The sequence below is a fragment of the Lithobates pipiens genome, unplaced genomic scaffold (genome assembly GCF_037356315.1).
Source record: "Lithobates pipiens isolate NorthernLeopardFrog02 unplaced genomic scaffold, aLitPip1_a1.2 Scaffold_8, whole genome shotgun sequence".
In the NCBI taxonomy this organism is placed as follows: Eukaryota; Metazoa; Chordata; class Amphibia; order Anura; family Ranidae; genus Lithobates; species Lithobates pipiens.
The window spans coordinates 288326066-288354022 of NW_027507903.1; the positions used below are offsets into that span (position 1 = coordinate 288326066).

Here is a 27957-nt window from a genome sequence, read left to right on the forward strand (position 1 = left end):
CCTTTCCCCCTGCACAGCCTGTCACTCCAGTGAGCGCTGGGGGGTGCAGTTTAGAAAGCAGTGACTAACAGTCACCACTCCTGGTCAGAATTAATCAAGAAATGAGCGATCAGCGGTCATGTTCAGCATCAGACCAATGCTACAGCAGCAGGGAGGTAAGTATGTATTTTTTTTTTTTTTTTTTTAGTGCACACTTCTCCTTTAATAAAATGCACAAATTATAAGCAATTGGGCAATTTTTAAAGGTTAGAAAAGTTGCATTACATTTCATTTTGCCCTAGTTTGCTTACTTTTTCCACTAAATTGACTACTGATCTACTAATTTTCCAGTAGGGACATCAGTTCTAACAAAAATCATCTAAAAGGATCTATCCACTCCCTTCTTGTTGTGTCACCAGGAAAAAAGTAAAGGGACTTTTTCTCAATGGGGCACAAAGCAAAAAAACTGACAGGGAATATAACCATCTTTTCCCAGGTCCTCTGGAGAAAGGCCAGGTGAAGAATGAGGCTCTTCGTGAGCTTCGAGTAGAGCTTAGTAAGAAGCACAAAGCCAGAGAGCTGGATGGATTTGGACTTTATCTGTAAGTCACGAGACAACCTATGTTCTTTCCTGTAGCCATGAATAATCTTCCAGGCATCATAGTTGTTTTCTGTGTTTAGATATGGGGTCGTTTTGCGGAAACTGGACCTGGTTAAAGAAGCTTTGGATGTTTTTGTGGAAGCGACACACGTCTTGCCATTGCACTGGGGAACATGGCTAGAGCTTTGCAACCTAATTACAGACAAAGAAATGGTAAAGAATATTACTTGGCGCACCTGAAAGTCAGTTGTGTTTGAATGCTTGAGTGATTGAAAAGGATCTGTAATGGTTGTGGGTCAATCTTGTTTTAGTTTTTAACCCAATGCGCTTTTTCTGTTTTTACATTAAGTATACATTTTGTTTTACAAGGTAAACCTTTTTAACTATGAGAAAAGGTAAAAATCCTCCTGTGCATGGGGCTGCCCATGCACTGCAAGGGTTAAATGTTCCTTTTGTCTAGGGGCCCGGAAAATACTTTTTACTTAATCCTCCACTCCTGCATGCTTCCTCCAGGATGCTAGAAGGCAGTTAGATGCCCTCTAATGTCATCGAATACACTGTAGAGCCCACAGCCCCTCCTTGGACAAAGGGAAGCAGAGGAACAGTCCACTGCCTGAAATTAGGGGAGCGATGATCAGGTATGTAAAAGTGCTTTTCACGGTCCCCAAGACAAAAAGAAGCAGTTAACCCGTGCAGTGGTAGTTCCACTGCAAGGGAGAATGCTTTCTATATTATGGCGACTATATGGTTATCTAAAGGGACAACTATTGCAAATTTGCATCCCTTCAGGCTCATTCTGCCTGATTGAAACATTGGACCGAGCCAGCCATAAAGTGATTCATTTGTGTGTGTGTGTGAGATGTTTCATACATTGATCTACTTAAAAATATTTCTCTATCGTTCATTGACGGACACAGCAGCTCTTCTTGACCTTAAGGTTATATCGCCCCTTTAGAGCCGGTTTACACAGGGGCAACTCAGATCCAACTTCAGGTCGCCTCAAGTCGCGTTACATGTAAAAAATTAATGTAAGTGAATGAGAGCCGTCTTGATGCACACTACTGAAGTCGCTCCTACTTCAGAAAAGGTTCCTGTACTACTTCTATCTGACTTCTAGGCGACTGGTACCCATTGATTTCAATGGAAGTCGCCTCCAAGTCGGATCTCCGTCTATACTGAGGTGACTCTCACAGAATTATCTCGAGAGGGAATTATCTCGAGAGGGAACTCCACGCCAAATTTATTTTAAAAATCCAGTGTGGGTTCCCCCCTCCGGGAGCATACGAGGCCCTTAGGTCCAGTATGGATTTTAAGGGGAACCCCCTACGCCGAAAAAACAGCGTGGGGGTCCCCCCCCCCCCAGATCCATACCAGACCCTTTATCCGAGCATGAAGCCTGGCCGGTCAGGAAGGGGATGGGGACGAGCGAGTGCCCCCCCTCCTGGACCATACCACACCGCGTGCCCTCAACACGGGGACCGGGTGCTTTGGGGAAGGGGGGCACCCTGCGGCCACCCCACCCCAAAGCACCTTGTTCCCATGTTGATGAGGACAAGGGCCTCTTCCCGACAATCCTGGCCGTTGGTTGTCGGGGTCTGCGGGCGGGGGGCTTATCGGAATCCAGGAGCCCCCTTTAATAAGGGGTCCCCCAGATCCCGGCCCCCCACCCTATGTGAATGAGTAAGGGGTACATCGTACCCCTACCCATTCACCTGGGGAAAAAAATATCAATAAAAACACAAGTTTTAAAAGTCATTTATTAAGCAGCTCCGGGGGTCTTCGTCTGACGACTTCTCCGCTCTGTTCGGCCGCTTCTCCCGCTCTCCGGTGTCTTCTCCCGGGCTCGCTCTGCCGTTTTTTCGGCGTAGGGGGTTCCCCTTAAAATCCATACCAGGCCTAAGGGCCCGGTATGCTCCCGGAGGGGGAACCCACGCCGTTTAAAAAAATAAAATAAATTGCCGTGGAGTTCCCCCTTGAGAGCTCATTCCTTGATTGGCCACGGCAAAAGTCGCCTGGCCGGGACGTCTTAAAGTTGTGTTGTAAGTCGCGTTGACAAGTCGTGTCCAAGTTGCCTCCAAAAGTCGCGTTGGAAGTCGTTTTGCCCCTGTGTGAGCCGGCTCTTAGGAGAGGAGTAGGCAGAAAGTGTTAAAAAAGGCAACACTTGCACAGTACTGCCCAGGGGTCGGTCCTACTGTCTATAACCCCTCATACTACATCCAGCAGCTCAGTTTTTTTTTTTTTTTTTTGCCTAGTATAGGAGAAGGACCTGGCTGCCGATGGGACCATTGGTCCTCCGGAATTTTTTTCTTTTTCTGCATTTTTGATTCCTGTGATCTACAATCAACAGCCGGGCTGGGTGACAGGCTGGATAATATAGATCCTTGTGGCTTCCCCAGCCTGGCCATCGAGCTTAAGCAGGCCCTAGCTACACGCTGGGTTGGCCACGACATGCCCCATCTATTCCAGGGGCGGCCGGTGAGCCATATGCTTCGGGGCACACATATGACCGGGCTACTGCTGTCTGTGTCACAGTGTGCTGTGGCCAGCAGCCACCCCTTCAGGCTCGGTTGATGGGTCTGTCTGTGGATTGCTTCTAGCAGTTCCTGTAGGAGGGGTAAGTATGGTTCCACCTGTCTCGGCAGGATGGAGCAGCTGGGCATTCCCTGGAAGGTCGACTAGGGGGTCTCTCACTCTCCCTTTCTACTCTCCCTGTCATTTCCCTGCTCCCCATGCGCCGCTGTTTGACAGGGCACATGGGGGTGCGGTGCACTTACCTGGGGGTGGGGCTTTGGGTCCTGGCAGGGGGCTGTGTTGGGGGTCCGCTCCTCCTCTTCCCTTTTTTCTGGGCCACGGTGGGTGTGTGAGCCATGTGGGGAGGCCGCCGTGCGCTCCGTGGTCATTTTTCTGGGGCCGCGGTCATTTTGTGGTAGCCACAGCATTTTTTTTTTTTTTTTTGCCTTCAGCCATTTTCTAGTAGTTTGGCGGCCGTTTTCTTGACGCTCTCATACGTTTTTTGCTGAGGCGGCCATTTTCTAGTAGCCTTATGGGGTTTTGCCTCTAGCACTGGGCGCTTGTTTCCTTCTAGAACAGCGCGCTTCCACACAGACACCTCGTGGATGGCACAGGGGAGAGCGGACAGCAGCAGCAGCACAACGCAGTACCTGGACTAGGGTGGTGAGTCCTGCAGGGGGCCCCTCAGTCTGTGCGGCTAGGAGGGTGGACTTTTGTGTGCCTTGCCTTATGTCCCTAAGTGGTGACAGGTGAGTGTGGGTCAGCATGGTGTCAGAGGCTGGCACTTCTTCCCCAGACATTCCTGTGATTGCAACTGGTTCCCCTGCACCTGTGGTGCCTATGGACGCTTTGCCCGCTGTCCTGGAGGCCTTGTTGCCAGGGTGGAAGTGGCGTACGGGTGCAGGGGGTGGTAAAAAAAAAGCCCCCCCCCCCCCCCCCCCACCATCTTCTGGGAAAGCTCCGTTTCAGACTCGGGACATGCTGTGACTGGCAGCCCCTGCTCTGATGTATCAGAGGATGCGGACCAGGACCATTTGGACAGTGAGGATGACTCCGGGTCAGCGCAGGAAAAGTCGCTTGTAGGAGCACTTATTACAGCAGTGCAGGATACCCTAAAAATTTAGGCTAATGCAGGGACCTACAGAGGTGTCAGTCCCTTTCGGGTCCCACAAGCCGGCCCGCACGCCTAAGGTGTTTCCTTACCTAACTTATTTTGATAAGTTTATTTACAAGGAATGGGGAAAACCTTTTTAGGCCCGAAACGTATGGCGGTGCGTTACCCCTTTGAGGAGAGTTTCCTGAAGAAATGGACATCTCCGATTGGTGACCCCCACCCCCCCTGTATCCAGTTTAAATAAAGTAACCATGATTCCGGTGGACGGGACTCCTGCTTTCAAGGACCCTGCCGACAGAAGGGCCGAGGCGGTTTCCCGGTCCATTTTTACAGTGGTGGGGGTCAGCATTGCTGCCAGTGTTAGCCACGGCCCGCTATCACAGACGCTGACTGAATGGGCTAAATTGTTGCACCATGAATTGGAGAAACAGGCTTCCCCGGTCTGCATGGAACTGGCTGACCAATTGGTGCAGGGCCTTAAGTAGGTCTGTGATGCGGCCTTAGATACGGCACCCTTGCGCTTTAGAGCCTTAGCCTCAGTATCAGTAGTGCTACGTCGCCTGATTTGGCTGAAATGCTGGTCTGCGGACCAGACATCTAAGAAAGCACAGGCGCCTCGCTGGATGACATTATTAAGAATGTTACTGGGGATAAGAGTATATTGCTCCCACAGTCCAGGAAAGCTAAGGAGCCACGCTGTAGGCAAGGGCCCTCCTTTTCCACTCGGAAGTGGATTTTTCGTCCGCCCGGGATCGGTAGGTAAGTGTGCCCAGTCCGATAAGGTGCCTGCTGAGGGACAAAAGCACCCAAACAAGCCTGCAAACAAATCTGTTACCGCATGAAAGTTTGCCCCTGCCCCAACTCTTGGGTGGGGGGTTGGCTTCGGGAGTTTGAAGCTCGGTGGGCCTCCCTGCTTTCTGACCAGTGGGTCTGCAAACTGGTTTCGTCAGGCTACAAAATAGGATTTCTTTCATGTCCGCCAAACAGATTTTTTCCCTCCAACCTTCATCTTTTTCTGGCTCCTCGGGGGGCCCTGTTTGGGGTAGTACAGGACCTGCTGCTGCGTGGGGTGATAGTACCTGTACCGACACCGAAAAGGTTTCAGGGTTTCTACTCCAATCTGTTTGTAGTCCCAAAGAAGGGAGGGGTATGTCCGGGCCCTCAACAGCTTTGTGGAAGTACAAAGGTTCAGGATGAAATCAGTTCACTCGGTGGTCACTGCACTCAATCGGGGGGATTTTCTGGCATCCCTGGACATCAAGCATGCATACTTGCATGTCCCCATATGCATCAAAGGTTTCTGCGATTTGCAGTCGGGGACGAGCACTACCAATTTGTAGCTCTCCTCTTTGGCCTGGCGTCAGCACCAAGGGTCTTCACCAAGGTGCTATCCCCAATTTTGGCTTTCTGAGGCAGCGAGGGATCGCAATCGTGGCATTCAACGCCTGGAGTACCTGGGCTTGCTTCTGGACGACTCAGAGGCGAGAGTCCTTTCTTTCTTGGTGGCTCCATGGGGGCAATATCGGCTTATGTATGCCCCCCCCACTCAAACTTCTACCACATCTGCTTTGCAGAGTGGAACCTGAGGGGATTCTGGTGATTCTGATTGCCCCCAGATTGGCCTCGGTGTAAGTGGTACGCCGACATAGTAGGAATGGTGGCGGATGTTCCTTGGCGACTGCCGATGTGAGAGGACCTTCTGTCGTAAGGTCCAATATTTCATCCTGCTTTACCGTCACTGGCTTTAATGGTGTGGCTGTTGAAAGCCAGGTGCTAAGGGACCGAGGTCTGTTGGATTCGGTAATATCCACTATGCCGAGGGCACAGAAGTCATCTTCTTGGAAGATTTATCATCGTACATGGAAGGCCTACATCTCCATTTGTGAGGAGATGGGGTAGCGTCCACGTACATTTCACTTTCCAGGATCCTGCTGTTTTTGCAGCGAGGAGTGGATCAGAAACTTGCATTAATCATCATTAAGGGGCAGATATCGGTTTTGGCTATCCTCATTTTGTTTTTTTTCAGCGACCCTTGGCGGCTCATTCATTGGTGAGTATGTTTGTTCAGGGAGTTTGAAATGTGGCCCCTCCGATCTGGCCACCGCTACCTCCGTGGGATTTTGAATATGGTGCTTAAGGAGATTCCCTTATTGACACTCTGGGAAGGTGGTCTTTCTAGTGGCCATTACATCTGCTAGGAGGGTTTCTGAGTTGGTGGCCTTGTCTTGCAAGTCTCCATACTTGATCCTCCAAGGATAAGGCGGTGCTTCATCCGCAGCCTTCGTTTCTTCCAAAGGTTGTTTTGGCCTTTCATCTAAATGAGGACATTGTGCTTCCATCCTTATGTCCTCAGCCATCACACCCTATAGAGGTGGCCTTGCATTCCCTGGAGGTGGTCCGGGCTCTGCGGGTGTATCTGCTACAGCTCCTTTTTGGAGGTCGGACTTGCTGTTTGATGGGCCGAAGAAGGGACTGGTGGTCTCATCGGCCACCATCTCTCTGTGGATCAGACAGACTGTAGTTCAGGCTTATGACATAAGGGGACAGGCGATTCCCTTTCCTATCATGGCACATTCTACCAGGGCAATTGGTGCCTCTTTTGGCTTTCCAACATCAAGCGTCTGTTTCCCAGGTGTGTAAGGCGACGACCTAGTCCTCCGTTCACACTTTTACTAGATTTTACAAGGTTGTTGTGAGTGCATCTTCGGATGCTTGCTTCAGCTGCAAGGTTTTGCAGGTGGCTGTTTAAGGTTGCAACTCCTCCTTTGAGGAGCTCTGGCTGTTTTGGGTGAAGTTATTGTTTGCTGTTCCCACCCCTTGTTTTGACACTGCTTGGAGACGTCCCTAAGGTCAAGAAGAGCTGCTGTGTCCGTCAATGAACGATTGAGAAAATAGGATTTTTGTACTCGCCGTAAAATCCTTTTCTCTGAAGTTCATTGATGGACACAGCACCCACCCCTCCTATTTCTGTTTGTACTGCTTTTGACGAACTGAGCTGCTGGATTCGGTATGAGGGGTTATAGCCAGTAGGACCGCCCCCTGGGCAGTACTGTGCAAGTGTTGTTGGTTTTAACACTTTCTGCCTAGTCCTCTCCTAAAGGGGCGATATAACCCTAAGATCAAGAAGAGCTGCTGTGTCCGTCAATGAACTTCAGAGAAAAGGATTTTATGGCGAGTACAAAAATCCTATTTTTCCCTTTTATACAACAAAGGAAAGAAACCATAAAGTGCCCAAAGCTTTACCTGTTGGCTGAAGAGAAGACTACTCAATACTCATGCACTATATGGCCAAAAATTAGTATACAAGTGACAACACAACTTTTTGGGTTTGTTGAACATCCCATTCCAAAACCATGGGTAATAATGCAGGTTTTGTGCCTTTAACGGTCTTTATTCTTGAAGGGGGTTTTTTTATTTATTTTTTATATTGGAGTGTGACAGTAACCTATTGGTGGAAACACTCTGAACTCCATACATTTTGAAGGTGGTCCAAATGCATTTGGCAATATAGTGTAAGAAAATATTGGTCAAGTGTCCATAGACTTTGTCATATAGTGTATAATCTCCTATGCAGTGGGGAGAACAAGTATTTGATACACTGACGATTTTTGCAGGTTTTCTACTTACAAATAGAAGTTCAACGGATCGTCACCGATCCCTGATCCGATTGGCACATGCTGCGATCCACGGATCGCACCACGGTCTCGGCATTGGGAAAGGCCACAGCTTCGGGCTAGTTCAGAGCGGCGGCCATCTTGGTGCACCCGTCTGCGTTTACAATGTGATCTCTCCGTCATGACGCCAGTTCCTCTCTCCCCTCTGTGTACAGATCTGCACAGTGGAGGGGAGAGATCGGATGGCAGCAGCGCTGTGGGCTGCATCTGTAGTGCCCACAGCGCTGCTCTGTGACAATTGCAGTCACAGCCATCCCTCCATACCCTGCCAATACTCTGCCATGCCTGGCCATACCCTACAATACTCGGTAATACCCAGCCATACTTGGCGATACCCAGCCATGCTCAGGAAATATTACAATGGGGGAGATGACGTGGATATTACAGTGGGGACTATATGGTGGTGGAATTTTCACAGGTTTTTGCAAATTCAGTTATTTGCTGATCCGAAAAATGATCCGATCCGTGAGTTTTTTTTTTTTGATCCATTGCACCCCTACTTGCAAAGCTGGTAGAGGTCTGTAATTTTTATCATGGGTACTCTTCAACTGTGAGGGATGGGATCTCAAACAAAAATACAGATTTTTAAGAAATGAATTTGCATTTTGTTGCATGACAAGTATTTGATACATCAGAAAAGCAGAACTTAATATTTGGTACAGAAACATTTGTTTGCAATTACAGAGATAATACGTTTCCTGTAGTTCTTGACCAGGTTTGCACACACTGCAGCAGGGATTTTCGCCAACTCCTCAATACAGACTTTCTCCAGATCCTTCAGGTTACGAGGCTGTTGCTGGGCAAGTACGAACTTTCGGCTCTCTCCAAAGATTTTCTATTGGGTTAAGGTCTGGAGACTGGCTAGGCCACTCCAGGACCTTGAGTTGCTTGTTACGGAGCCACTCCTTAGTTGCCCTGGCTGTGTGTTTTGGGTCGTTGTCATGCAGGAAGACCCAGCCACGACTCATCTTCAATGCTCTGGAGCCCCATACACACTATCAGATTTTCTACAGATTTTTTTCCTTCAGATTTACCAAAACCATATAATGAGGTCAAACCTTAGGAGTTTCAGTGTGTATGCAATCAGTCAGGCCCTTGCACTACATGGTTTTGGTAAATCTGAAGACAAAAAAATCTGCAGAAAATCTGATTTTTTATTTTTTTTTGAGTGTGTATGGGGCTTTACTGAGGGAAGGACGTTGTTGGCCAAGATCTCGTGATTACATGGCCCTATCCATCCTCCCCTCAATACGGTGCAGTCGTCCTGTCCCCTTTGCAGAAAAGCAGCCCCAAACAATGATGTTTCCACCTCCGTGCTTCACGGTTGGGATGGTGTTCTTGGGGTTGTACTCATCATCCTTCCTCCAAACACGGCGAGTGGCATTTAGACCAAAAAGGTCTATTTTTGTCTCATCAGACCACATGACCTTCTCCCATTCCTCCTCTGGATCATCCAGATGGTCATTGGCAAACTTCAGACGGGCCTGGATATGCACTGGCTTGAGCAGGGGGACCTTGTGTGCGCTATAGGATTTTAATCCATGGCGGCATAGTGTGTTACTAATGGTTTTCTTTGAGATTGTGGTCCCAGCTCTCTTCAGGTCATTGACCAGGTCCTGCCATGTAGTTCTGGGCTGATCCCTCGCCACCTTCATGATCATTGATGCCCCATGAGGTGAGATCTTGCATGGAGCCCCAGACAGAGGGAGATTGACTGTCATCTTGAACTTCTTCCATTTTCTAATAATTGCGCTAACAGTTGTTGCCTTTTTCACCAAGCTGCTTGCCTATTGTCCTGTGGCCCATCCCAGCCTTGAGCAGGTCTGCAATTTTACCCCTGATGTCCTTAGACAGCTCTCTGGTCTTGGCCATTGTGGAAAGGTGGAGTCCGTTCGATTGAGTGTGTGGATAGGTATCTTTTATATAGATAACGAGTTCAAACAGGTGCAGTTAATACAGGTAATGAGTGGAGAACAGGAGTGCTTCTTAAAGCAAAAATAACAGGTCTGAGAGAGACGTGGAATTGTTACTGGTTGGTAGGTGATCAAATACTTTGTGCAATAAAATGCAAATTATTTAAAAATCACACAATGTGATTTTCTGTATTTTTGCTTTTGGATTTAGTCTCTCACAGTTGAAGAATACCTATGATAAAAATTACAGACCTCTTACAAAGCATGTATTAGGAAAACCTGCAAAAGTGTCCGTGTATCAAATACTTGTTCTCCCCACTGTATAATATTAAAGCCTAGATAAACACAGACAGTTGCCTGATTGCGTCTGAAATAAATGCTCCTAAGTAATAATCATTTAGCAAATAATGAATTCTGTTATACTTGTTATGTTTTAATTGGCATAAAAAGTATTGGAGCCAAAGCATGACCGCTGGAGAACGTTTATGTCCAGTAAGAGATGTTGGCAATGATAGCCTTCATGACTTTCTCATGACAAGGGTATATTTAAACAAACCTCTGCTTTACCCATGCTGGAAAAACAGCTTCTCTTAAATGCCCCCTTTTTCCTAGCAGCACATATTCACCTTTCCATTGCTCCTACGTTGCTTCCTTCAAGAAAAATAGGTAAAATGGTTAGACAGCTAGTGATCAGAACACAATCTGTAGTTAATAGGACTGTCATTCCTTACTGAGCTTTGCTCTCTACTTCTTCTGCAGCTGAAGTTTCTTTCTCTGCCCGATTGTTGGATAAAGGAGTTTTTCCTGGCACACATATACACCGAGCAGCAGCTGATTGAGGAGGCCCTACAAAAATATCAAAGCCTTATTGATGCTGGCTTCTCTAAGAGCACTTATATTATTTCCCAGATCGCTGTTGCGTACCATAACATTAGAGGTAAGGCCAGATGATTTTGGCAGATGTAAAGGTTGAAATAATGTTTACGATCATAATGAATATGGCTTGTTTTGTTTTTTTCCCCCTCCAACAGATATTGATAAAGCTCTCTCTATTTTCAATGAGTTACGGAAGCAGGATCCTTATAGAATAGAAAACATGGACACGTTTTCAAACCTGCTGTATGTCAGAGTAAGGCTCTCTATATTCTAGTTTTATTGTTTACTCGGATGTTTCTGCTTGAGTAACGTTCTTCCTTCACAAGTAAATATAAAGGGAAGATTGGGACTTTAAATGAAGCATTTGATTAGTGGAGGTAAATGACACCATGTTTAAATTTCAACATTCCATGTGGAAATTTAAACATGGTATAATTTTACCTCCACTATCCAATCACTTAATTTAAAGTCCCAATCTTCCCTTTATATTTACCTATTACCGGGATGGAGGCACATAATTGTGCTTCATCTAAAGTCCAAATCTCTTCCTTTTTTTTTATTTTTTATTTATTTTTTCCTTCACAAGGGTCTGAAGCCAGAATTGAGCTACCTGGCACACAACCTGTGTGACATTGACAAGTATCGTGTGGAAACCTGCTGTGTGATTGGTGAGCAAGCATCTCAAACCTATTACTGATATCCAGTTAAATAGCACAATTATTCAAAAGAAATCCTCCTTCTCTTTTATTTTTTTCAGGCAATTATTATAGCTTGCGCTCCCAGCATGAGAAAGCCGCCTTGTATTTTCAAAGGGCATTAAAGCTCAACCCTCGATATCTTGGTGCTTGGACACTGATGGGTCACGAATACATGGAAATGAAGAACACCTCTGCAGCAATACAAGCGTATAGGTATGAAACATTTATGATGATTAGAAGAAAAAATCTAGGGTCTATACCAGTGATGGCGAACCTTGGCACCCCAGATGTGTTGGAACTACATTTCCCATAATGCTCAACTACACTGCAGAGGGCATGAGCATCATGGGAAATGTAGTTCCAAAACATCTGGGGTGCCAAGGTTCACCATCGCTGGTCTGTATTGTTATACAAACCCTTCCTGTCAGAATATTTTTACATAAGATTTTACTACCACTTTAAACGGATAGTTCACCTTTACCACAAAACTGCCTAGTCATCCTTCGCCATCACAGGAGTGAGCTCTCAAATGCTGAGTTCAGAGCTACTACATCGGGGAGAGAGTATTTGAGGTTTGAATCGGAGAAAGAGCTCGCTCCTGTGATGGTGGAGGTGAGCAGTGATTACTATTCCTCACTTAGCAACATCCTGGGAGTATACCATTCAGGCATCCATTAAGTAAGTAAATGGCCTACACTTATAGCAAAGGTATTATTCATCTTTAGTCAGAGCTGCACAGTTTGTTTTAATCTACAAAAATCCCTTACCTGCTTGGGCAGTTTTTTTTGTAAATGTGAACTATCCTTTTTAAGCTTTGAAAATGAAAGATAGAAGCTGGTTGCCTTGCACAGCTGCTCCAGTTTTGATAAATTACCTTCATTGTTTTTAGTAGATGTAGGTAAGGAATAGAAGGGCAGATGCATCTCAAAAAAAAAAAAAAAAAAAAATCAAATTTGGGGAAATCTGCCTTTTTTTCTTTCCACTTAATACTGCGTCTCAATAAACTGAATTGACAAGCGTAGTTCCTTCCTCCTTTTCATTGAGCAGAGGGAATTGACAGGATGCACAGAGATTTTCCAACAACTTTGATAAATTCTATAGGCAGTAATGAAGCATCTGATGTTGCAGCCATTTGTTATTTATGGTCACATTCTCCTCTCTCTGTACTACAATTCCCATAGAGCTGAATGTGTCTGCAGGTAGATGTGTGGTACATCTCGGGGGCAAGCAGGAAAGGGTTCATATAACAGGGGGTATAGAGAACAGACGTAGCCACCCTAGAACAGAAGGAGAACAGAGATAGAAGGGCACAAGTTATCTAATTATATTTAGACATATTGAGGTTGATTTACTAAAGACAAATATACTGTGCACTGCAAGTGCAGTTGCACTAGGTCTTGGTAAAGGAGGGGAAGCTTGGGTATTTCTTGCAAAGGGAGTACCTCTAAACAGCCCTAATGCTATTTTGGTTATTTGGATTAGAATTCTCATTGCCAGTTTTATCTTTAAGTGGATCGTTGATCCAAAGTGTAAGACCAACTATCATCTTTCATTTATGTCATTTGTATGCGTTCCAGGTGCATTAAAATTTTTTTTCTCTATCATTCATTCAGCAGCTCTTCTTGACCTTAGGGTTATATCGCCCCTTTAGGAGAAGATTAGGCAGAAAGTGTGAAAAACGGCAACACTTGCACAGTACCGCCTACTGGCTATAACCCCTCACACTGCATCCAGCAGCTCTGTTTTTTTTTTTTTTCTGCCTAGTGTAGGAGAAGATACAATCTAAGAGAAGGTGCAGCGCAATAAATGGGTCCATACACTTTAGCAAATATGCCGTATAGAAGATAATGGGATCCACCACATGATGAAAAGTGTGATTTTTCAACTGTAATAGGTGAAATATATAGTGACAAGTCCTCCACCTTAAGTACAATCCACTCTTACCAGATCAGATGGACCGGATGGAAAACGATCCAGCACCATATCCAAAAATCCCAGGGTAAATAAACTTAGTATATGGAATGAAAAAAAGTGGACACGATCTAAATGGACACTGTAGATCTGTTTATTAAAAAGTGCCAGCACAATACAGTAAAATAATTATAAGGATCGTGCAGCCAAAACTTAAAAATACGAAGTATAAGGAAGCGGTGTTATTGAGTGAATTAACCGCAATACAAAACGGACGAGAACAACAGGTGACGTCCGCAGAGTAGCTCCCCCCCCCCCCCATACGCACGTTACATCCTGTATGGACTTCGTCAGCGGTGGGTGGAGCTACAGCGTCACCCGGGAACTAAAATAACAGCCCGGTCGTCATAGAGAGCGCGATGTAAACACAGGGAGCCGCAAAACTGGAACCAGAAGTCTGGCTACCCCATGCACACAAAAACACCATAATCTCTCATGGGGAACATATATGCCAATATACAAAAATCATATATATATATATATATATATATATATATATATACATATTTTTATATTGCATAAATGACACATAAATAAAGCATATAAATGGCAAAAAAAAAAAGGCAACATAAGTATTAAAATACACAAACCACATAAATAATGCGGAATAAAATAAGGACATAAACCCGCCGGTCGTCTGTGAAAAAAACATTAAATTTTAAAAACCTATTTGTCTGAAATGAAACAATTAAGATCGAAGTCAACATTGAGGCCCACAGGCACCAAAACTTTGGTTTCATGGATCCAAAAGGATTCCTGTTGACTAAGTTGACCAATATAAATCCCCCCTCTCCAATGCCCATTTACCCTCTAGAGGCCCCAAAACTTAAGGCATCGCGTGTCCCTGTTACGAAAATGTAGTGCAGGAGAAGGACCTGGCTCCAGTGGGACCATTGGTCCCGGGAATTTTTTTTCTTTTTTCTGCATTTTTGATTCCTATGGTCTACAATCAACAGCGGGCTGGGTAATATAGATTCTTGTAGTATCCCCAGCCTGGGGCCATCGAGCGTGAGCAGGTCCTAGCTACGCACTGGGTCTGCCACGACATGCCCCGTCTAATCCAGGGGTGGTCGGTGAGATATATGCTCCAGGGCACACATATGACCGGGCTACTGCTGTCTGTGTCAGTGTACCATGGCCAGCAGCCACCCCGTACTGCTCGGGTGATGGGTCTGTCTGTGGAATGCGTCCAGCAGTCCCTGCAGGAGGGGTAAGTATGGTTCCACCTGTCTCGGCAGGATGGAGCAGCTGGGCTTTCTCTGGGAGGTCGACTATGGGGTCTCTCACTCTCACTTTTTTCTCTCCCTGTTCCTTTCCCTTCTCCCCATGCAATGGGCCGCTGTTTGACTGGGCACATGGGGGTGCGGTGCACGTACCTGCCTGGGAGTCCTCCGGGGGGAGGGCTCTGGGTCCTGTCAGGGGGCTGCGCTGGGTGTTGGAGGTCCGCTCGTCCTCTTCCCTGTTTCTGGGCCATGGTGGGGTGTTTGTGCTGTGTAAGACGTGGGGAGGCCGCCGCTCTCTCCACAAGCATTTTCCTGGGGCCGTGGCCATTTTTTTTATTTTTTTTTTTTTTTTTATAGCCACAGACAGTTTTTTTTTGCCTTTCAGCCATTTTCTAGTAGTTCGGTGGCCATTTTCTTGGCACCCTCAGACGGTTTTGCTGAGGTGGCCATTTTCTAGTAGCCTCAGGTAGTTTTGCCTTTATTGCTGGATGCTTGTTTCCTTCTAGAACAGCACGCTTTCCACACAGACGCCTTGTGGATGACGCAGGGGAGAGCGGACAGCAGCAGCACAGCGCAGTACCTGGGTCAGGGTGGTGAGTCCTGTGGGGGGCCCCTTAGTCTTGGCAGCTAGGAGGGTGGACTTTTTGTGTGACTTGCCTTAGGTCCCTAAGTTGTGACAGGCGGGTGTGGGTCAGCATGTCGTCAGAAGATGGCACTTCTTCCCCAGAAATCCCTGTTATTGCAACTGGTTCCCCTGCACCTGCGGTGCCTATGGACACTGTCCGCGGTCCTGGAGGCCTTTGTTGCCAGGGTGGAAGTGGCGTGCGGGCGCAAGGGGGGTTAAAAGCGTCCCCGCCGTCTTTTGGGCAAAGCTCTGATTTAGACTCGGGCCCTGCTGTGACAGGCGGCCCCTGTTCTGATGTATCAGAGGATGGGGACAAGGACAGTGAGGATGACTCCGTGTCCGGGTCAGCGCAGGAGAAGGCGCTTGTAGGAGCACTTATTACAGGGGTGCGGGATACCCTAAAAATGAAGGATACGGTGGGGGCATCTACAGAGGTATCTGTCCCTTTCGGGTCCCACAAGCCGGCCCGCATGGCTAAGATGTTTCCTTACCCAACTTATTTTCATAAGTTTATTTACAAGGAGTGGGGAAAACCGCAGTGGGCCTTTTCAGTCCCTAAATGCATGGAAGTGCGTTACCCCTTTTGAGGAGAGTCTCCTGAAGAAATGGAGACCTCCGGTTGTTGACCCCACGGTATGTTAAATAAGGTAACCACGATTCCGGTGGAAGGGACTTCTGCTTTCAAGGACCCTGCCGACAGAAGGGCCGAGGTGGTTGCCCGGTCCATGTTTACCGTGGTGGGATCAGCATTGTGGCCAGTGTTGGCCACGGCCTTGGTAGCGCAGACGCTGACTGAATGGGCTAAATTGTTGCACCGTGCATTGGAGAAGCAACAGGCTTCCCCGGTCTGTGTGGAGCTGGCGGACCAGTTGGTGCAGGGCCTTATGTATGTCTGTGATGCGGCCTTAGATACAGTCCCCTTGCTCTCTAGAGCCTCAGTATCAGCAGTAGTGCTACGTCGCCTGATTTGGTTGAAATGCTGGTCTGCGGACCACGCATCTAAGAAAGCACTGGCGGACTTGCCCTTCCAAGGAGAGAGGCTATTTGGCGCTTCGCTGGATGACATTGAGAATGTTACTGTTGGTAAGAGTACGTTACTCCCACAGTCCAGAAAAGGAAAGAAGCCACGCCGTAGGCAAGGGCCCTCCTTTTTCGCTCAGAAGTGGATATTTCTTTGCCTGCTGAGGGACAAAAGCGTCCCTGGTTTTGCAAGCCAAACAAGGCTGCGAGCAAATCTGTTACCGCATGAAGGTTTTCCCCTGCCCGACTCTCGGGTGGGGGGGTCATCTTCGGGAGTTTTCAGCCTGGTGGACCTCCCTATTTCTGACCAGTTGATCGGTTTCCTCAGGGTACAAGATAGGGTTTCTTGTCCGCCAAACGGATTTTTTCCCTCCAACCTTCATCTTTTTTTGGCTCGTCGGGAGGCCCTGTTTGGGGCAGTACAGGACCTGCTAAAAACAGACATGTATAAAATTAACGGCCGGCCAGCAAGTGAACGCCTGTCACTGAGATGGGCGATTGACGTCAGTACGTCCACCTCCCTACGTGCGTTTCGTCATCAAAAGATGTTGTCACGGATCAGGCGACGCACTGAGTCATCACATCTAAATAACAAACGACCAGAACCAAGCCTCGATATGAATTCTAAATGGCAGGAAACCAGTATTATAAAACAAAAGTCTAAAACGGAGCCAAGCCTCGATGTGAAACTTAGGAAGCAGGAACCCGGAAGACAAATTGTATAAACAAAGAAAAAAACTTTTATTAACATCAGCAAAAAATATATATAAAAATAGGGATATATATAAATAAAAAGGACAGGGTGCAATATATTCCAACAAATCGGCGAGAGACGAAGATTTGGAAATTGCATATAATCAATGAACGATGGAGAAAATAGGATTTTTGTACTCACAGTAAAATCCTTTCCTTTTCTCTGAAGTTCATTGATGGACACAGCACCCACCCCTCTTATTTATGTTTGTACTGCTTTTGGCAAACTGAGCTGCTGGATGCAGTGTGAGGGGTTCTAACCAGTAGGACCCACCCTTGGTACTGTGCAAGTGTTGCTGTTTTTAACACTTTCCACCTAGTCCTCTACTAAAGGGGCAATATAACCCTAAGGTCAAGAAGAGCTGCTGTGTCTGTCAATGAACTTCAGAGAAAAAGATTTTACGGTGAGTAAAATAATCCTATTTTGAAAGTTTTAATTAGGAGGCAGCTACAGCCTCATTAGAAAAGCCTGTTACTTGCAAGCAATCTGCAGAGCAGGCACCCGTGGTCTCCCTGCAGAAGTTTAATCCCACCCTGCCAAGTCAGAGCCAGTGCTCTCCAGCAAGGGGGTGTGAGCTTTGCTAAGAGCTATGAATAGGAGTCAGCCTTAGGTGTGCCAGATTTCTGCAGAGACCCCACTCTGCAGGTAGCGGGCTTTTCTTCCTGGGCTATGGTTACTTTAGAAAGAAAACCAATTGTAAGACTTTGAATACCTTTTTATTTTGATGCACTTGGAATATATTCCGTGGATTTTGCCCGACCATTTCACACTAGGGCTTTGTGCCCAAGTACTGCAGTGCAATACACAGCAATCCCCATTCTTTTTAAAACAAGCTGTTCACACTTCTCACTCAAAGGAACATGAGCTTTTGACTGAAGATTCAGTTCTTCAATCGGCTTTGGGTACATGCCCTGGCATCTTCACTAAAGGAAACCAGCAGCTGGTTTCCTGCTGTGCATGCATGAGTCATGCTGCGCTTTCTGAATTGTCCCACTGTCTTCTGGGACCTGTGTGTCCCCCAGAAGGTGGGGGGGGGGGGCTGCGAAGGAGGAGGGGCCAGACACACTCGGGTTTCTTTACGGTGATCTTACTTAGAAGTGGGAGCTGGCAAAAAGTGCCAAATGTGATAGTGGAGAGTGCGAACAAGCGAAGCTTCCCCTTTTAAGTGGGGCTCGCCTTTGATAACTAGTTGCACTATATTTTAGTAAAAAGTGTTTGGTCAGTTGTAGAGTGCTCTTTAGCTTATAAAGCATTTTATTTTGTAGATCTTTCTGTATATCTGTTTTGCAGACACGCTATTGAAGTCAATAAAAGAGATTATCGAGCCTGGTACGGATTGGGGCAGACCTATGAGATCCTAAAGATGCCATTTTATTGTCTCTATTATTACAGACGTGCCCACCAACTCAGGTAATAACACTTTTTTTTTCCCAATAGAAGGAAAAACTGTAGCTGGGTTCTAAAGAGACCAACATGTTCATTTCTCATTTTTCAGACCTAATGACTCTCGGATGCTGGTTGCCTTGGGGGAATGCTATGAAAAGCTCAACCAGCTTGTTGAAGCAAAAAAAGTATGTACAATTTATTTTATTTTATTGTTTATGTGGCTATAGATTGCTCCTTGCACTATAGTTTTTCTTTTTAACCAGCTATAGCATGCCCATTTTGGTATAGAGGGGTGGTGGCAGTAACAGTCTGTGACGCATTCAACATATGATATAATTGTACACTGAGAAAGAAACACAGCTATTTAATATCAGGCAATATCCTGTAGATATTTATTTTCATGCCTATGGAAAGATAAGTTCTCCTTTTTGTGTACGTGTTACATTCCACCCGTTTTTAGGATGGAACATGTAACATGTTCCCAATGCTCCAGCCGCTGCCCGATCTCAGTATTTGACTTGGGCAGGAATCTTCAGTCGACCTTCAATTTTGTTTTTTTTCACAGGCTTACTTATGAAGAGTTCTATCTCCACCTTTTATTTATGTTTACCTTGTCTAATCCTCACTTTATTCTACTAGTTTTGTTATTTACAGACCAGGCACACAGTACACAGACAGTAATATTGCTACACTATATTCTGGTTTGCTGCTTTCTGCATCACTTCCCTACTAAATAGATAGAGGTGGTAATGCAGATTCTTTAACCCAGGGCTGGATGATTCCTTGTCGCCATAATGTAGTAGCAGAAAAAAAACTCTCTGGTGACAAGGCTACCTCTCGCCTTCCAGCGGTGTGTAGCATCACTAGACCAGGGTCTGCCTTGTCGTCGTGTGTTTTTATTTTTTTTTTTATTTTTTTTTTTTTATAATGGTATTTGCAGAAGTGGCATATGTAAAGAGTGGAGAGACTGGCTGGTTCCTGGACTACCGTGTGCCTTGCAGCTCTCTCCTCTCCCCCGGCTGCCTCACCATGGTTTGTGACTTCACGCAGAAGCTGAGCCAGAGCTGGTAGGGGGATCTATCTGAACAGAAAGATGAGTGACCACACCTGGTGCCCTAAGAGCCTCTGTAGAGTGCAGTCCGTGTCTGACCTGTGTGCAAGGAACAGTGCTGTGTATTTTGTATGATACTCCATGATGTCCCTGGGCACAGAGCTGGGATATAAAATACTCTATATATTTGATACATAATACAACACAGAGCTTGGGTAATATACACAGAACCTGGATATATTATATTGTGTACATAATGAGCAATAGTGTGGGCTGGGATATAACACTTTAATTTAATATACATAGCGCCCATATGCCACTCTCCCCAGTCAGTTTTACTGGCTGTCTTATTTCCTCAGCGCCAGCATCTCAACTATGGGCACCCAGCTGTGACAGGGGTGCTGAAAATATCAGCGCCTATGGATTCAGCGGCTGAGGTGTGTTATGACAAATTTCCTTACAAACCCCCTCCCCCCACTGGGTCCGTGTAGATTCCAGGGCACTCCCTAACCTGCACTGACCGCTCGTTGAGTGGGAGGATGTGACAGATCAGCTCTCCTTCCCACTGACAGGAAAGCGGTGTCCCATCCCCAGTGTCCCATCCCCAGTAATTGCAGCTACCTAGGACTACCTAGCATTGTACACTGCTCCCGAGGACGTGCACATTGTACACTGCGAGGTTCTCCCTCCTGATGTGGAACTTTACATGTGAGGCTCTGTAGATAACCATGCTTGGTTCAGAGGCAGAAGGCGAGAGTCATTAATACAAAAAGGGCAATTGTAGTGCTGGAAGAAGAAAAGGATGGTAGGTCTGAGGAATGATGGCATCGTTTTAGCTGTGGGGTCGGCAGTGCTGGGAGTGCTGCATTTCTTCATCAGTTGGTCTCAGCCAGATGTTAATATTACACAGTACACTGAGAGATGATGGCGACACTTTAAGTTTTCTTTCAGTTAATCCTATAGTTATATGGAAGTTGTGTAGTGCTGGCTGCTAGTTTTGGGTGAGAGTTGTCCAGGCCTGCATTAAACAAGGAGCAAGCCATATATGGAAGGTGACTTGAATGCAGCAAATCTAAACCAGCACATAAAAATTTCACTTATTTGGTTTGAAGGCATTGCAGGGATGTGTGATCATAAAACTGGCTAAATGGTTATGAAACTTGTCTATCTTGTGTATAATCCATTGTCAAAACGTTAAGCTGCCTAAATGTTTGGCATCACCCGTAAATCATATTCTGAGACATTAAATATATTGGTAAGTCCTGTAAATCATATTCTGAGATGTCAAATATTGGTAATTCTGCCACACCACCTCACCTGCTAGTGATGCCATAAGGACAGCTGTCATGCATGACGTTTTCAAATCCCACCTCATCACTGAAAGAACTGAATCGGACTCTTCCTACACAGCCTTATGCTAATTTATAAGCTACAAGGCTGCTTTGAGTCTCTCTAGCTTTAGAAGTTTGAGTCTTAAAATAAACCTGTTACTCTCTTGGCAGTGTTACTGGAGAGCTTATGCTGTTGGAGATGTGGAGAAAATGGCCTTAATAAAACTGGCAAAGTGAGTATATGGCATATTTTATTATATTTGAATTGGGAAAACCAAAAATTCCCAGTATGAACATTGGGGTTGATTTACGAAAACTGGAGAGTAGAAAAATTGGTGCAGCTGTACATGCTTGCCAATTAGCATCTAACTTCAGCCTGTTCAATTATAAGCTTTGAAATTACAACCAAAAAAAAACTGGAAGTGGATTGTCTCTAAACAAAGCTTCACCAGATTTTGCTCTCCAGTTTTACTAAATCAACCCCACTGTCTGTACAAGGATGGACACCAAGGGGTAGATTTACAAAAACTGGTGCACACAGAATCTGGTGCAGCTGCACATAGTAACTAGTCGGCTTCTAGATTTTACGGTCAAAGCTTAATTGAACAAGCTGAAATTAGAAGCTGTGTGGTTACTATGCATCGCTGCACTAGTTTCTGTGTGCTCCATTTTTCTTTTTCTCCCCTAAGGGTGACTTCACATTAAGGTACATTAACGCCTGTTTCATGACAGCCTATTAACATGAATTGTTATCTAATTAAAAATGAACATGCACTTGCACCTCCCCCCACGCAGACATTTATAAACACTGTTGCATTGGTTTTCAAACTGTCAAATCATTTGACTAGCCTCTGCAAATCACTTGCAGTCTAACAGTGAAAGATTGCCCCTTTCATATGTTAGTCGCATGTGCTGTGGCAGGAAAAGTTTGTCAGATTGGTTGCAGAAGCAAAAAAATTATATAGATCAGTTTTAGAAATGGTACACAATTGTAAATAGTGTGGAAAGAAGAGTTCTTTGTAGTCCAAGCTCCTCTTCTTGCTTCTGTATCCCAGTCTAACTAATTTCTGTGCCCCCTCTCCTGGCTTCTGATGTTCCACTGAAGCAGAAGCCCTGGCTTTAAAATTTGGCTTCAGTCATCTAGAAAGCTAAGCCCCTGTCCTGCACCCACCATATTGGCTACCCAGCAACTTAACAGCAGCTCCACTTAGCTAGTCACAGTAAAGGTTCTGCACATTAATGGCAGGTTGAATGGTTTTATAGCAGCTGGGACATATTCTCATACAGATTTCCAAATAAGACACGTGGAGATTTCCATTAGTGCAACAGTAGAACAACTGCAAAAGGTGCAACAATTCTGATAAACGTACCCCACTGCGTTCATATCAGTGTATGTGCTTTGGGTAACTGAATAGCAGGGCAGCACATACTACCTGACCCTGTGTATTATGGCAATAAGTAATGTGAATCTGCCCTAAGGGTTTACTTATAAAGGTTGTAATTTTACTCTACTCCTGTTACTCTACTTTTCCACTAGTTTGCTTGAGTCTCTTTTACAGCTATTTAAAAAGCACCAAAAAGGAGTATGTTTAGGAGAGGGTAAGCTTGTAAAGAGTTTTTTTGCCACTAAAAGCACATCCAGGTTATCTGTTTTCTTGTAATGTGCTCCTGGACCCCAAAAACCTAGGACACTGTTATACTGTGTTTATACTGGCCAAGGTTATGCGCTTAGCATGTTTCCTTACACCGCCTGCACTCTATTGTTGGTCTCAGGGGTGTAAACATATGCAGCTGTTTCTTCAATCAATCAACAGGTAAGTATATCCAGTAGTTCCAATCTAAAAGATTCTTACCAAATTTTCCAACCGATAACACCAATCAGTGGGTCTAATGAGGCTTTTTTTTATCGCTGTCTGTGTTTTTTCCTTAAACCCCCTTACGATCTCTCCAGTGTATCACCAAAAAAATAACTCGTAGTGTAGTATTTTCTAAATCCAAACTATAATGCACATTCCACTCATGTGCTCACATGCATGCATACCATCATCCATGTGTAACCATCAGTGATTTTGTGATTCCCCTTTTGTCTAAATCTTTACCAGACAGAAAAAATCATCATGCCCATGAATCCAAATCTCCTCTTCCTGCTGTGGACCACCCTTCATATTCAAATCTTCTTTACACTCAGTGTCGCATGTAAAAAAAAGAACATTCAGTAGTGCAGTATATTCAAAACTCCACTGTTCAAATCTTTAAAGGAGTTGTAAACCCTCAAGGTTTTTCACCTTAATGCATTCTATGCATTAAGGTGAAAAACCTTCGCTGCAGCTGTTTCCCCAGCATCCAATTCGCATAACAGGAAAATATTACCGGCTTTCTATGGAGCCGGTTCACATGTCTCCAGGGCGGCTGCGGAGCACACTGTGTGTCTTTCCCTCTGTTTCAGGGCCAAATTCAGGCAAAGATTCTGCCCTGATTTTTTCCCTGAAAGGCAGAGCAGGGATGGTCAGTGTTTCCGTGCGATCCGCGGCCGGTTTAGGTGTGAACCAAGCCTTAAAGTGGTTGTAAACCCTTACAAACCACTTTGACCTACAGGTAAGCCTAGATTAAGGCTTACCTGTAGGTCCAAGAAATATCTCCTAAACCTACACGGTTCAGGAGCTATTTACTAAAAGACAGTGACAGCTGTCTACGGCACATGGGCCGTAGACAGCGGCACGCAGGCGCACTATTGCCGTTAGCAGCATGCCGCTGCCAATGACGATATGCCGTTAGTGGCGGCTCCCGTGCGCATGCGCGGGAGTGACGTCATCGCTGCTCTGGCACTGAGTGGCCGGAGCAGCAATACCCGAAAGAAAGATGGACGCTCTGGACTACAGGTGACAGCGGTGACATCGCTGGCTCCTGTGTCAGGTAAGTGACACATAATGGGCTACTATGCGATGCATAGTAGCCCATTATGCTTTACCTTTGCAGGGAGACAAAGAGGAAATAAACCCATCAGGGTTTGCTTCCTCTTTAAGCATTGGCCTTTTTGAATTTGCCTACTGAACTTCACCAGGGGGCGTTATTGCGCAGTCTAGCAACTGATTGGGGACACTTGAGCGCTAGTAAAAGCCGTTAATTTTAGTCAGTGTAAACAACAGCTTACATAATTTCAGCCTACAGGTATACTTTAACAAGATGACTGCTATTATCGTCCTTGCTAAGGAAATGCTCTCAATTCCTAATCTAAGATTGTTTTTTAATTTCCTAGCAATGCCTCAAACTTGGGGCTAAGTTCCACCCATATGTCATTTATTCTCTGTCCAATGAGAGAGTCTTGCTTGCCAAAAAGGGCACTTTCAGTAGAGTTGGGGTCAGCAAGTGGGCAGGACCTAGTGGCAGGGTTGGCAATGGGGGTCAAACATTGACTCCTCTTTAGCAAACTGAAAGGCATCACAAACAGGGCATTTAGAAGATCTTCCTGGAGCAGAAAGTAATTACAGGTGCCTTTTTTAGTGCCTGCTGTTAAAGTGGAAAGAGGTCTTGGGGCCTATTTGGAGTTCCAGTCATTTTTGTGTTAAGTAAGCAGCTACAAAAACCTTAGCTGCTGACTCTTAATTAACGCACACTCGCCTGTCTCAGGTTCCAGCGATGTGCTCACCCAAGCCTCCTCTTCCCTCAGTCTTCTGGCACCGCCATCTCAACTGTTGGCTTCACAGCTGGGTATCCGCTGCACATGCATGAGCTGTGCTGCTCATTGTGGATGTTCCCACAGTCTTCTAGGACCATTGACGTGTCCCAGGTGACGGGAGGGAGGGGGAGAGAACTTCTGCGAGAACCTGTCAAAACCAGGCCTTAAAGCGGCCCTTCCACTCTTGGGTGGAGCTCTGCTTTGTTTTGCATTAAGTCCAGTTGGCTGCCAGTTTCATCTGCTTTGTGGACATTTTGATTCCTATGGTTTTATTTTAAGGCATATTATACGTAGATCTTAATATTTTCACAAAATAAAAAATTTTACTCACTCTGACGATCTACCTTAAATTGATACCATTCACCCCTAATCTTCTTTTTTTTTTTTTTTTGTAAATTTTTAAAGGAACTATTGCAATCTCCTTTAACACATGGCCTTTTTAATTCATTAATCAGTATTTTACATGCATTTACATCATTCAGCATTTAATAATACTGCAAATGTTTTTCCTATTAAGACTTCACGAACAACTGAATGAAACCGAGCAAGCTGCCCAGTGTTACATCAAATATATTCAGGATATCAATAATTGTGGGGTAAGTACTGATAATGACAAATCTTGCTTTTGCTTCCTAATCTAAATGATTAATTGATTTGTGTTTTCCCTCTAGGAAATGGTGGAGCACCAGGAAGTGAGCACTGCATTCCGTTATTTGGCACAGTATTACTTCAAATGTAAACTGTGGGATGAGGCCTCTGCGTGTGCCCAGAAATGCTTTAATTTTAATGATGTGAGTACAGAAACCCTTTGCATCCCTCTGGTAATGATGATATCCTCGGGATTGTACACAGGGATATTGCTTGCTAGGTTGTTGCATTGTACAAATGTATTCCTGAAGTAAAAATACAGCTTGGTTTATTACAGGTATTGCAAACACTATGTGTAGACTATATTGCAGGTCCTAGTTTATGTACTGACTAATGTTATTAAAGAGGAGCTCCAGGCTCCTTCAGAAAAAAAATAATTCAGCAGTTCCAAACACTGTAGCTGCTGACTTTGAATATTAGGACACTTACCTGTCCTAATATTTTCCAATCAGCTATCTGCTTGCGACTTCACAGCCAGCTCCCTGCTGCGCATGCCAGCTGCGGGGGAAGGTGGGAGGGAGGCCAAACTCAGCCAGAAGTGGGAATGGGTACCTGTCAAAACCAATTTAAGACTGTCAGATCCAGATTAGAGATCATGATGGTGGTCATTGCAGTAGTTCTACTTTTTACCTGGAACTACATAGCCACATCATTCCTCATTGGGGTGTTTGGTGAAGACTTACTGGTAATGCTTGATAATGAGATTGTCAGTTTCATAACTGATCCTGATATAAGTTGTGCTAGGCATAGGCTTTGGCTGAATGTGTGGGCACTATCCACTAAATGCCTTGTCTTCTGTGCATATATGTTACAATGGCACATCTTGCAGTGATGTTCTCAGATGTCGTTGTAGAGGGGAATTACTGGAGAAACCAGTCCTAAAAACTATAAGACTCGCATAAGTTACTGTATACTAGACGTTTTCAGTTTCTCATAGTAAAAGTTCTGCCTTTGGTTTATAAATAATATATATATTTTTTTTTTTATAGACGAGAGAGGAAGGCAAAGCCCTTTTGCGTCAGATTCTTCAGCTCCGTAATCAGAATGAAAGCCCTTCTGCTGATCCTCCAACAAATGCAAACTTTTTATTCCCACAATCCCTTTCAGCAAGCAACACACCTACAAGAAGAGTATCTCCACTGAATCTTTCGTCAGTCACACCATAGCATAGTCTTCTACATCATTCTTTGGTGTTATGGCTGCTGTAAGGACAATGCTATATGAACTATATAAAATGTTGCTTCTATTGAAGCTTAGGCAATTTCCACTTACAGCATGTCTATGAAGTAGTCAAATGAAATCGTGCTGCCAAACAATTCTAGGGCTGACCAGGTTTGTGGGGGCATAGAACATCATGAATCCTGTGACTTCTCACCACAAGGTTACTTGCCTATTCTTGCATTTCTTGTCAATAAACTTTTTTTTTTTTTTATACACGATGACTAACTGAAATATATTTGATATGGTGGGATGATGTGTAAAAGATAACTAATTAAATATTCCTTGTTTAATTGTACTCCCAACAAATGTTCTATCATGATGCTCAACAGGACATTTTGAGCTGTTTTGCATAAAAAAAAAAAACCCACCAGCATTGGGACAACAAACAAATCTTTTTACTGTTAGGGTAGGCTAGTGTACATGTAGCCTAACGGCGGCAGAACGCAAAATGCGTCAAACTGTTTTTACCACAATTTGCGCTTACCCATGGCCAGTGGTCCTATCCTGAATGTGATTCTTGCACGTTCAGGAGAGGGAAGTTTAAACTTTCCTAAACTCTGCTAAAAGCTCATGTGTACATGCACACAGGCTTTTATGGAGTTGCAATAAGGAGCTTTTGGTGGTGTGGTGTTTTTTTTTTTTTTTTCCCTAACCTCAAGTTTACATGAAGCCTTACAAGATTTAGTTGTGTGGTGGATTCAATTTAACTTCCAAGGGCATTGTTGAATATGAATTCTTTGATGCTAAAGCTTCATTGGACATGCTTAGCTTGGGGTAAACCTTGGAGCTTCTTCCCCAGGATAGTCTCCATAGGACAAATTGTCTCCTGCTACTGGGTCTGGGCCAGCATTTAGCTCTCAGGTTGCCCATATAGTTCCTCATTTTGACTCTGTGGGTTCTCTTATAGCTTGCTTTGGTGAGAAGAGTTTATGAACTGGAGACTTTATCTCGGAAGGAACCCTTCCCAGTTTTGTATAAGAAATTGTGGTATTAAGGTCCAGTTCCTCCCCTTGCCAAATGTTCTGGTTAAAGTGACTTGACTGGAAGAAACTACATTATCCTATCCCTGGGTCCACCTCCCGTTCACCCCAAAAAGAAAGTTTCCTCCTTGTCTGAATGTGGTTTTTGGTTGTGAGGATCTATCTCTAAGCCTCCATTTCTTTCAGAAAAGTTTTTTCCTTTGTTCTCCAGGATGGACCCTGTACCAATGCTTTGACTTCAAGTTCCATTATTTTGAGGCGATTCAAGTAGACAATCATCTAACTTCATGGTCAAGGGTTCCAACCTTTTCTGACCAGCCGCACTATAAAACATCTCTGGGGTTGAACTTCAAATGATTGTTTCTCAGATCGGCAAGGCTGTCACCTGATCCTACTTTCCCCCAGTGGACATTCAGCCTCATCTGAAGCCGGCTTTGGATGTAAGCTCTTTGGGCTACAGTTCCCAGTTTTGCTGCTGTTTACATTGGTTTGCTGTTTGCCCAACCCACAGTTAGACTGTTTTTGGACACTCTTAGAATAAATATTTCCTTGATGCATCTAGACCAATGGGAGCACATTTGCAAACAGAGTAATTTAGGTATTCAGGCCATTCCTAAGAGCCAAAAGCTCTTAATTAGATATTTTGTTTCTAATTTTGCCCTTCGTGTGCTTCATCTTTAAATAGTTTCTTACAAATATAGGTAC

At 45.0% G+C, this 27957-nt stretch overlaps 1 protein-coding gene across 1 annotated transcript in view; it reads left to right on the forward strand.

The window, feature by feature from the left end:
* CDC23 (cell division cycle 23) overlaps window positions 1–26479 on the forward strand; it is a 48839-nt gene extending 22360 nt beyond the window's left edge. Inside the window, exons 5-16 of the mRNA XM_077472352.1 lie at window positions 476–581; window positions 661–793; window positions 10552–10729; window positions 10824–10921; window positions 11255–11336; window positions 11426–11579; window positions 18250–18369; window positions 18455–18530; window positions 20899–20960; window positions 24921–24999; window positions 25075–25194; window positions 26041–26479. Of these exons, the coding sequence (XP_077328478.1) occupies window positions 476–581; window positions 661–793; window positions 10552–10729; window positions 10824–10921; window positions 11255–11336; window positions 11426–11579; window positions 18250–18369; window positions 18455–18530; window positions 20899–20960; window positions 24921–24999; window positions 25075–25194; window positions 26041–26217 (1385 nt within the window). The 3' untranslated portion in view covers window positions 26218–26479. The remainder of the gene's footprint in view (window positions 1–475; window positions 582–660; window positions 794–10551; window positions 10730–10823; window positions 10922–11254; window positions 11337–11425; window positions 11580–18249; window positions 18370–18454; window positions 18531–20898; window positions 20961–24920; window positions 25000–25074; window positions 25195–26040) is intronic.
* Window positions 26480–27957: the final 1478 nt, after the last annotated feature.